Source organism: Homalodisca vitripennis, chromosome 1 (genome assembly GCF_021130785.1).
Source record: "Homalodisca vitripennis isolate AUS2020 chromosome 1, UT_GWSS_2.1, whole genome shotgun sequence".
Lineage (NCBI taxonomy): Eukaryota > Metazoa > Arthropoda > Insecta > Hemiptera > Cicadellidae > Homalodisca > Homalodisca vitripennis.
This window is the reverse complement of record NC_060207.1, coordinates 55567987-55580274: the sequence shown is the minus strand read 5'-3', so window position 1 is coordinate 55580274 and position 12288 is coordinate 55567987. Positions and strand designations below refer to the sequence as shown.

At 32.3% G+C, this 12288-nt stretch overlaps 1 protein-coding gene across 1 annotated transcript in view; it reads right to left on the bottom strand.

Annotated features, from left to right (window-relative positions):
* The window catches only part of LOC124362034 (structural maintenance of chromosomes protein 1A-like), a 36649-nt gene that overhangs the window by 9562 nt on the left and 14799 nt on the right, over window positions 1-12288 (bottom strand). The window contains 3 exon segments of the mRNA XM_046816223.1: window positions 485-736; window positions 954-1166; window positions 9547-9715. Of these exon segments, the coding sequence (XP_046672179.1) occupies window positions 485-736; window positions 954-1166; window positions 9547-9715 (634 nt within the window).

Genomic DNA, 12288 nt, shown 5'->3' with positions numbered 1-12288 from the left:
GATACAAGTTCGATCCATTACTCTTCCTTGCTCTTTGTGTAACTCACCTACTGCTTCCAGGTATATACTGATGGGATATAAACGGTACAGTTTTACAAATGAGGTAGTAGTTATGATCGGTGCTGTTTCAGTTGCGACAACAGCACTTTCACTCTGATGTTTTTATAAGCTGGTGGATGCATCATAATGTTCTGTGCACTTGGACACAAAAATGTGTTTTCATCAAAATTGTTAAATAGGCGGTCATGTATTTTAAGTAACGATTTAGCAAAGTTACATATATAGCAGTTTAAAATTTAAGTCATAATAATTTTAAAAAACACAAAAAAACCCAACTAATTATGAAATTGTAACTTGTTTTGTTTAACTAGATTTTTCAACCCCCACATTTATTTTTTTAATAACACATGAACAATAATAGTAATAAAAAGGAAAATGAAAAATAAGAAAATCATTACAAGTAATGCTTGTTAACCTGACCTACCTGAGCATCCTCCAATTGTACATCTCTGCCCTGAGACTGACTCTCGCCTGCTACCATGTCCTCATATTGCTGACGCCGAGCTTCCACCTCCTCCAGTTCTGTCTGCAACTCCTGTATGTCCCGCTCGTGAGCCTCATTTGCTTGTCTCGCTTCTGCCAAGGATTTCTTCGCTGTGTTCAACTTTTTCTGAATATGTGCCACACGCTCCTTGGACTTTATAAATGATGGCCGTTTTTTGTTAATCTCAACTTCCTGAAAGAAATTATTAATGGTAGATAACATTTACTTAAGACAGTTTGCATTCATGAGTAACACAGTATGTATATGGGTACTTAACCCTATGAAAGGTACCATTGGATTAAAAGAATCATTAAACTTCTTGCCTCTACCTAGCATCAAATTTGAGATAGTGAATTTATTGTATTAACTCATATTGAACTACATAATAAAATCCATAAATCCAACATACCGCTTCTCTTATTTCTTGCTCTATTTTAGACTGTTCTTTGTTTAGTTTTCCCTGTTCTTTTTTCTTTTCCTTCAGTTGTTCCTCAGCCTTTTCCTTTTTTTTCTCCAACTTTTCTACATCTCTTTTTTTCTTCTCCAACTCATTTTCATAATGCTTGATGTCACTCTCATTATAATACAGTCGGAATAATTGGTATTCAATTTCTTTCTCAATCTGCAAAATAAAAGAATAGTTTAAATAGGATTACTCACCAAATTCATACAGTAAGCAATTTAAAATGTGGGAGTAAACTATAATGTAATGATCTACAGGATAAGAAAATGCAAAGTAAAGATAATAACAAAACCTTGAACAACAAATCTAAAAGCTGTTGGGATATCCAGAATGGGTAAGGGATGATCGTAGTCTTTTTTTTGTCAGGATCTCACATGTAATGAACATCAGAGGTGAAAGTGATCTTGACCTCGACCTTTGTCACCAAGTCTAAATGGACCGGGAAAACATGTCTCCTTGTCTAGACTTCCTTAGAGCACTGAGGGAGACAAACCAACTTAACCATGTGACATGATTGTTTTTGATATGGCAATGACCACTCAGATTTTCATGAGCAAAACTAATATAAATACACAAAGGTTTAGTCAAGCCTGGAGTATATTTATTTATCTTTGTTAAATTAGGTCAAATCTTCATGATTTTTCACTCAAAAAATACTCAAAATAGAACTCAGAATAAATGTAATATAATAATAATAATAATTTAATTGTTTTTGTACACTTTATTTATTTATTACTGTCAGACATCAAAGAAAAATTGTCTATCTAGTACCCATTTTGCCATCCTGCGCTGTAATTTTTATAACTTATCATAACCTTGAGAAAAATATCACAAAAACAAATATAAAGGACGTTAAACCACATAATGAGGTTGTAAGTCAATGCGTCCATATAACATTAAAGGATTAAACTATAATCCAGTAACTGTGTGTACAGTATAACATTTAGTTGAAATAGAGAACACATAAGCGATACAAAAGGACCATTAAACATAAGGATAAAAGAACATAAATAAAATACAAGGAAAGGGCTAACAGAAAAATCAAAAACTGCACATCACTGTTGGTCTGAAGACCGTTATATTTTTATATTTATCTAATAAGAATTGTCACTTAACTTGAGTATAGTTAGGCATGAGTACTGTACTATTTTTTAGGTGTATAGTGTAATACTCGCCTTCGGCTCGCTGGGGGCTACGCCCCCAGGCCCCCAAAATGAGTGCTTAAGATTCGGGGATAAGTGGAATTCGGTGACAGGTTAAATCCGTAAATTAGAATTAGAATTTGTTGATTTTTATCCCAATTTAACCAAATTTTTGACTTTAAGGGCATTTTGTGGCTTAACCGTTAGAGATACGACAAAAAGTGAACCTTTCTTGTCGGAAATTTAATTTTGTTTTCCGAATGTGTCCTCGAATTTGAGCTACGACCTTTGGTTTAGGCAGTACAGGGCTTGTGAGAAAGACTGCACTAGTCAGCTGGTGTAAATTGTTACTGTAAATATAATAAAAAAAACCGACTATATGTCAGTATTTTTAAGTTTTGTAGGGGTTTTAATTTGTTTAGGAGTTTATTTGGTCATGCCAGGAATTTCCCTGGTGGGGGTTTAATGTTAACGGGGGATAAGACATCAGGGAGTTTAATTTACTCAAGAGGTTGTCTAGTAATACAAGAAAATTCTGGGGGGGTAATGTTACGGGGGTTAAGACACACGTGGGTCTCTTTCGGAGGGTGTTGTGTTTGTGAGCAAAAATAAAATTCTCTCTGTCCCTAACTACTATTGAACTTCGGTAACGCTCAGCCAAGTCGCGATGTCCTCTAGTAGACGTACTATTCAGTCGTTTACGAAAGTAAAGTGCCCCAGGCCATCAAAGTGAGTGCTTAAAATAGGAAGGATTTGGTTATTGGTTAAATTCCAACTTGAGGGTTTCAAGTTACGTGATCGCTACTGTGTCCTTTCTCGTGGAATGTAATGCTTCGCTGACGCTCAGCCAAATGATGTGTGGTATGTAAAAATAAACAATGGATTTTGTCGAAACATTAAGTGACGTGTTAGCAAATTTAGTAGAATAAGAATTTGGTGATAACTAATGTCCGAGATTAGGTTTGCCAGGAAGTGAAAAGTAGAGTATTTAATTTTAACCAAACTTTTGTGTTTGTGGGCGTTTTGTTGCTTAACCGTTGGAGATACGAGAAAAAGTTACTGAACCTTTCTTGTCCGAAATTTAATTTTGTCTTTTGATTCTGTCCTTTGTTTTAAAGTAGGACATTTGGTTTAGCCGGTACAGAGGTTGGGGGGAAAAGTGTGCACTGGTCAGATATTGTGAATTGTTTAGTGTAAATGTAATAAAACTCCGACACTAAGACAGTATTTGAGGGGTTTAAAAGTAAAAATATCCGGTTTTCAGACTTTTCCCGGTGGTTTTGAAGGTAAAAGCTACGTGCGTGCAAAATTTGGTGTTTCCAGCACTTCTAGAAGTGGGTTAGAATTTCGTATACCCTATCAGTGAGTGAGTTACATATGCGGCTGTATATATATAGGGATAAACAAGCTAGCACTGAGCTCGAAAGGCGATAAAATAATTGTTCTAGAAAATAAGATTGATACAGTACCGTATGGTTATAAAAAAGAAACAAAATCTGATATATTATATGAATTAAATAAACTGTTTTTAAAAATTAAAAATAACCTTTGCTAACGCTCAGCCAATTCGCGATGTGCTCTATTAGCTACTTATACTAGTCACTGGTTTACGAAGTAATACAAATTCAATCTGGAACTGTTATTAATTGTACCAATTCTATTCGGAAAAAATAAAAAACCCCAAAAATTGCCAATTCACAAAAAAGATTTTGCCATTGAGAGCGTATGGAAAGGTATACAACAAAAAGCTACTGAACCTTTTTTGTGGATCCTAATAATGACTATTTAATAAAGTGTTTAATTTTAAGCTAGGATAAACGGGTCAACCGATATCGTCTCCAGTAAAAACATTTTCACGTCAAAATTACAAAATATTAGCATTTATTGGCCAAACCGATAGAGATAGGGCAAAAGGTCACTGTACCTTTTTTGTAGATCGTCTTATTTTGTATTAAAATCCGCTTTTTAATTTACCTTAACTTTGAAGTTTCTGCTGATATAGAACCCAGAAACAAAATTCTGAAGTAAAAACTTAAAAAAGCGACACATTTAAACGCGTTTTCCGGCCAAACCATTGAGGATAGGGCAAAATGTTACTGGACCTTTTTTGTATATCGCGCTGTTTCCTAACTCCCATTGAAAATTTGTTTTGAGCTGCGACCAACGGTTCGGCCGTTATCGAGCCTGGAAGGTAAATGATTAAGTGAAAATTGCGAAAATTTTACACATAATTGCGTTTTGCGGCCAAACCAATAGAGATAGAGCAAAAATCCACTTGACCTTTATTGTAGATCACTCCATTCCCGATTAACGATTTTTTCTCAGATCCGAGCTAGCTCTAACGGTTCGCCCGCTATCGGGCTTCAAAGAAAAGCCTGCAAGAGTGAAAAGTGCGAAAGTTTGCCAATTTTTTTGAGGGGTTTAAAAGTAAAAATATCTCGTTTTCATACTTTTCCCGGTGGTTTGAAGGTAAAAGCTACGTGCGTGCAAAATTTGGCGTTTCCAGCACTTCTAGAAGTGGGTTAGAATTTTGTATACCCTATCAGTGAGTGAGTTACATATGCGGCTGTATATACCAGGGTGATTCATGAAGTTCTCCCCCCACTTCTACAGCACATTTTGTACTAGTAAAAAATAATGAAAAAATGTCCTTTATAAACATAGCGTCCGAAAAACGCTTCGTTAAGCGAGGTTACAGATAGCGAAAGATTTCGCCTGAATTTTCCTGTTCAACCGTGTCGTATTAATAAAAAGAAGTTTTTATATTAATTTTATAATGTATAAATGAGGTTTTTAATATTAATTTTTAAATAAGTTTTTAATGTAGTTATATATAATTAATGTAATTTTAGTTATTAATCTTTTTTAATTATTAAATTTTTCTTTATGGTTAGTAAAGTATATATAATTCTAATGAAAGATTCCTTTAAAGCTTTCTTAATAATAAATATTTACAAAGAGTTCGCTTTATTATAATATCTTTATAAATTATAGTAAATTTCACTTATTATAAATATGTATATTCGTTAAACCTATTTATTTAATAATATTAAACTTTGTTTATTATTGAATTGCTATAGATTTGATTGTTATAAAATTTACTAAAGTAATTAAAAGACTTAAATAAATTATTTTTCTTATTTTAATGACGCATTTAAAAATTTAATATTTTTTATTGTATTTGTAGGTAAAGTAAATGTATCTAAGTTGATAATCTAAATATTAATTTTGTTTTTTATAAAGAGTAATTAAAGAATTTTTTTATTATTATTACATTTTTTATAATTTATATTTATAGTTTTATCTTATATAATTTAAAAGGAATTTGGTGTATTTAAATCAAAAGAAATAATTATTTTGTTCTTATAAATTAATTTTTTAATTAAAGAACTTAAATTAAAACTTATGTTAAATTTTTAAAAAAGAAATAAATTATATTTATTTATAAAAGCGAAATTTTTAATAAATTTTAAATTTAATCTTGAAACGTACTTGTTTTAAAATTAAAAGAGAATTATGAAGTGTTTTCCTATTTTATAAAAAATTATAAAGTTTATAATGAAAATTTATTTAATAATTTAATTCATGGTTTTTAAATTAATTTTTTTATTATAATTTATTTTTTTATTAGTATTATTTAATCTCTTATTCAATATGTATATTTAAAAAAATTCACCCACCACAACCTACTGAATGATAATTAATAAAAGACAATAATATTAATCTATGTTTTTTTTAAAGATTAATAAAGAGTAAATAAAAGCCATACTGAAACTTTTGAAAAGGTTAATTTAGTAAGAATTTCGTGGATTCTTATGTATTTTTATCCTGATAAAGTAATTAAATATGGTTTCAGAACTTGTACCTGTAGTAGTTTTTGTGGGTAATTCAGAGGTTAAATGCATAAAATTGGGGACGAAAACAATGTTATTTTTTTTAAGTTGATGTACAATAACTTGTTAAATTGAAAAAAAAACTGGTGAATAAATATCATAAACACACATCTCCAACAAACATTAATTGTAGAGGAATTTAATTCTGAGAAAACTTGATATAATCAAAGTCTAAAATAAAACTGAAATAAGTACCAAAACATCAGATTTTTATTCAGTATAATTACTTTACTAGCTGTAAAGTAAATACCGTACGGTATTATTATTTAGTTCAAAATAAATCAAAATCAAAATGTTTGTTCCTTAATATGAGATAAATTGAGAAAGAACAAGATTAAGCTGTTAAATATATTTGTTTGTAAATAAACATAATCATGTTTTATTACGTTGTATTTTTTTTTTATAAAAATTTACATCAAATGTTCGAAAATAAATGAAGCAAACATTTTCCCTTTATTGTTTACTATTCATCGAAATGCAGTTTTTTTGTTGTTTTACTATTTTCTAAGTCGGTAAGCAACGAATAACAGGTGATCAACAACGGTATTCTGTACTGTTACGTTAGAACTGTGTATTAGTAGTGTTTTGCAGCTACAGCAGAGATCGGGTTTGTGAATCGTGTTTGATAAATGCAATTTTTCTGTAAGTTTAATTCGATTGTTCTTCAGCGAAAAAATGCCTTACTTATTTTCATCAGAGGAATACACTGATATGGTTTTTTATTTTGGATTACTGTTAATGGTAATGCTAGGCTGCTGTAGAAGAATATGAAACTACGTTACCTAATAGGAGGATTCCAGATACCAAAACAATTTCAGGAACTTTTCGATACTCTTCGGGAAACAGGATCATTACCACAGTACTAGAAACCAATATTGAACGAGCTGTCGCAACGTGATGATGATATTCGTTATTAATGCTGTTCCATCGCTAGTTCCAGGTGTAAGTACACGACGTATTTATAGCGGGATAGGAGTTTCGCAGTCAGACCGGTGTGGAAGGTCACTAATCGAAACAAATTTTATCTCGTTTGTAAACAAAAAGTTCAACATCTAGCAGCTAGGGGATGATCGCCTTCGTTTGGACGTTTTGAATTTTTTGAATATTAATAATTAACCTACAAGCGTATTTTGTTTACGGATGAGGGCACAATTCACTCGGGGATGGTGTCAATAACTTGCACAATGAACACTCATGGGCAGGAAGAAAATCCACATGAGGTAGGGGAACGGAACTTTCAACACCGATTTAGCGTCAATGTCTGGTGGGGCCTTTTGCACAATCGGCATGAATTGACACTTTCTTATTACCTGGACGCCTAAATGCTGAGTTCTATTTGCATTTCCTTCAAGAAGAGTTGCCGCAAGCTGTTAGAGAATGTTCTCTTTACATCTCAGATAAAAATGTTTGTACTTGACGGGGCCACCTCCCCACTTTTCACGTGCCGTTTTGCTTACTTAAATCATCAATTTCCTGGACACTGGTATTGGTGTGGAGTGGCTCACCTTGGGCCACCAAGATCACCAGATCCTATCTCCATGGATTATTGCATCTGGGGATGGATGAAAGACATTGTATACAAGACAAAAGTGAATTCTGTGAAGAATTAATTGACCGTATTATGGATTCGCTGTGAGTTACAGGGGAAGTTCTCTGAAAAATTAAGAAACGCAACAAAAGCAATACACAAGAAGTGACTGCAAAATGTTTTGATAATGATGGCCTCATTTTGAAAACATCTATTATAAAAAGGTGCGTGTACGGTTGGACCAACCTGATTAATTTTGCTTAAAAACTAGTATTGTATTATACTGTAATAGAATCGATTTTTGGTACTTATTTCTGTTTTATTTTTAGGGACTTTGATTATATCAACTTTTTCAGAATTAAATTCTCTACAATTAATGTTTGTTGATTTTATGTATTTATTACCAATTTAACAAAGTTATTGTACATCAAACTTAAAAAAAAACATTGTTCGTGTGGCCCCCCCCCCCCCCCCCCCCCCCCCCCCCCCCATCCCCTTGGTTTTGTGTGCCCCCAATGTTTGCAATTAACCTGAATCCCTCCAAAATACTACTACAGGTACAGTTTCTGAAAACCTATTTTATTAGCTTTTCAGGTAAAAATACATAAGAATCACGGTATTCTTACTTAATTAACCTTTCCAAAAGTTCAGTATGGCTATTTTTTTACTCTTTATCCAGGATTTCAGGCGAAATCTTCGCTAGCTGTAACTCGCTATCGAAGCGTTTTCGGACCTAGTGTATATATAACATTTTTTCATTATTGTTACTAGTACATTGTGCTGTAGAAGTGGGGGGAGAACATTCATGAATCCCCTGTATTTATAGGGATTTAATACATATAATGTAATATTTAATATTTATAAACTACGTAAATATGTAATAGGAATTGTCTTTTAATTTTGCTACTCTATAAAATTAACAAAATTAGTGTTTAAATATATGAAGTCATCATAGTTCTATTTATTATTCTATTATTCAAATATATGTTTTATCAATGTATTAATAGTTTAGAACATTTTGACTAATTCCATAAGATGTTCATACCTTAATACAGTTATAAAATAATAAAATATATATGTTAACATATGAGTACTGTCTCCAAGTTCAATATTTGTAAATACATCTAAATCTATCTATGTGGATTAACTGATTAGTTTCTTTTCTGACAAATAAACATCAGTTTATCATATTTTTATTCAAATCCATAATAGTTCAAATTAATGTTCTTACTCTGTCAGTGGCCACAGTGCAATAATTGGGTATTAATCAATTGGGCTTAAACGAGAATTTTGCATGAGCGACTCAGAATATTGTTTCAGAGGCCTAAAACAGGCAACGGCTCGTAGTGAAAGAACAGGTAGACAGAGCCGAGCAGTTCCAACTACCACCGACAAATCCCAAACATCATCTGGCCTTTCTTACAGGGCCGTGAATTTTGCGGGTAGGCGAGGAATTAGGGAAGGGAGGGGCTGATGGGTGAAGCGATGATTGAGACTCTGATGGTGGAATGCGAACAACGTAAAACTGGGTAACTAGCTGTTACCACCCATCCCATACGGATGATATATCTAAAAGGATCCATAATCAAGAAGGTAGTTAGAGCCGAGTAGTTCCGACTACCAATGACAAACCCTGAACATTTGCTGGCCTTCTTACAGGGTCGTGAATTTCTCCCAGAAGGATTCATAATCAAGAACTGTACTCAATTTAGGCGGGACAGGTTGAACCCTTCTGAGAAGAAACTTATGGGAAAACATGGAGCTGATTTCATTCATATAGATAAAAGAGGTGAGTTGTCATTTGTCTTAAAAAAACCTGTTGAGTTCTACATAAATAATATTCCATGCTAATATTATTCTGTTTAATTTGATTAGCGTTATAATAGTAGCATATAATTTACAACTTTTATACTCTAGTGAGAACTTGTATCACTATGACTAAAAGGTATTTAAAAATGAAAATCAATCCTCTTTACCAACTCCTCTTTTAATCTCTGGTATTTTTCAGCTTCATCTTTCTCTAATTTTGCTTCCTTCCGTTCTGCAACCACTCCTCTTTTTTTTAAATATGTGTAGTTAGTCTCCTCCTCTGCTTTCAACATCTCAGTCTTGAGCCGATCATACTCTGCTTTCACAGCTCCTGATCTAAATACAAGACAAACATATTGAATACAAATTTGATAATTCTACCTTTACATCATTCTAGAAAATAAATTAACATGTAAAAAATGTTTGTTAACCCTAGAACTGGCGGTCATTTCATCCTGTAGTGTCGGGCTGTTTTGGAGCTTCGCGCAAGGTTTTTTTAAAAAAATTATTAAAAATATAAAATAAAAGCAATATAAATAAGAGTATATATTTTTGTGTTCAGAATTAAACGTAGAATTGCACTATATTGTAAAATTAACCATCAAAAATTTTCTAATAAACACTTTTTTTAATCAAATATAAAAATTTACGAAAAATATTTCTTAAATTTGGGGGGGACCATACCTAGCAAATGAAGTTATAGTGAGAAATATTTATAAGTGAGATAGCCATTCTGTGTCAAATTTTATCTAGTTTCAGAAAAACATAAACATTATACACATTTATGAAAGCATCATAAAGCTATAGAACAAAAAGCAGCGATGCGTATAAATTCTGAAAATCGGGTGTACACGTAAGACTTTGGTAAAACAAGTTTTTCAAATACATTTATCTATGAATACATGTTATTTTGCATATTTTTATTACTTAGAATAAAATAGAATATACAGTAGTAATGAAATAATTACCATAAATTATTTTTTGAAAAGTAAAAAAAGTTAAATTTTGCCATTATTCAAAAATTTTGCGAAAAATTTTCATTCAGCAAAATATAAAATAGTTTCTAAAGCTTGTACTATATCAAAATTTATAAATTTATGGTTTATAAGTAATAGGAAATATTATGTAGTTGGAAAACTATAAATATAACTAAAGATATTAAAAAAATAGAGAATAACCCAAACAGTTATTATATATAACCAAAGAAATTACAGGAAATATATATTTTATTGTGAAAACTATCTATTTACCAAAAATAAATAGTTACTTCAGAGTTAAAAGAGTGCTATAAATAACGTTTAGTAAGTGAAAACAATAACAAACTATGTGAAATGAATTTTAGCCAAGTCATTTTGCCATAGCCTACACAAAGCCGGTAATTTCTCAAACATATTTCAGTAAATAGAAATTGATTTATTCTAAAATATATATGTTTACACTACTACGACATCAAACAACACACTACACATTAAATAAGACACTAAAACACGCGTAAAAAACTATTAAAACCTACAAATATCCACAGCTCGGCACGAAAGTGAAACAGAACGGCAGCGGCAATATGGCGGTCACAACAAACGGCGTCGCGTTTTCTTTTACGTTCAAAAATAACAAGCTTGCTACGTCATAACCATAATACAAAGAGGAATAAAACTCATCTGTTCCTTAGCATTTTTCTTCCCGAATCCAATGGTGCATGAATTATATCGATACATTACCGGAGTATATTATAAAAAGTAATTATAGGAGGGAATGTTTGATCGACAAAATTTTGACGGTTAACACCACAAAAGCGGCATTAACCGACATAATTATGTCGATTAACAGTTCTAGGGTTAAATCCTAATTGTCTTATTATTAAGTTGAAGATAAAAAAGCTATTAAATCTGAAGTATTTCATAACAACTCAAAAAGTGTCTTTTATTCATTACGGTTTCCTCAATTCCAGATATATAAGTAAAATTATCTCTTATGGTTTAGTCAGAACAAAGGTAGATTTCACGTATGGCTATCATCCCAAAATATCAAACAAAAAATTAATTATTAGTTTATAGAATAATTTTTACAACACTCTCTTTGCAAATTACTGTAGGCCACAAACTATCCGAAACTTCAATTAACCAAAAGCACTTCAGAAGGTAGTGTAAATTCAAAATTCCCTTCAGGCTGACATTACACAAGCGGCAAGGAGCATGTATAGGCAGGGCACAGCTGTCTGGTTATTTCACAGTTCCATGTCCACCTGTACATTTTAACTTTACTTTATATCACTGACATCAGTGTTGTTTCAACTCTGCATACTGTTGCTTGTTGTGGTGTGAGAGGTCTAGCAATGTTCAAAGTTCAAAGCGCCTTTCAGTGCCAACATGTGGGTAACCTGGGTTACATGCATAAAGTGCCAACATGTGGGTAACCTGGGTTACATGCATAAAGTGCCAACATGTGGGTAACCTGGGTTACATGCATAAAGTGCCAACATGTGGGTAACCTGGGTTACATGCATAAAGTGCCAACATGTGGGTAACCTGGGTTACATGCATAAAGTGCCAACATGTGGGTAACCTGGGTTACATGCATAAAGTGCCAACATGTGGGTAACCTGGGTTACATGCATAAAGTGCCAACATGTGGGTAACCTGGGTTACATGTATAAAGTGCCAACATGTGGGTAACCTGGGTTACATGCATAAAATGCCAACATCCGGTAGCAGTAGTGTGATAGATAATACAGATAGTGACCCTGACTACACTACTTACTTTTAATAAACAAAACTTATATAAATACACACAACTTTAGTAAAGGCTCAATATCTTTGTTAATTTAGGTGAAATCTTCATGATTTGTCACTCAAATACTCATAATAAAACTCACAATGAATCTAACATAATAATTATGATATTTAATTATT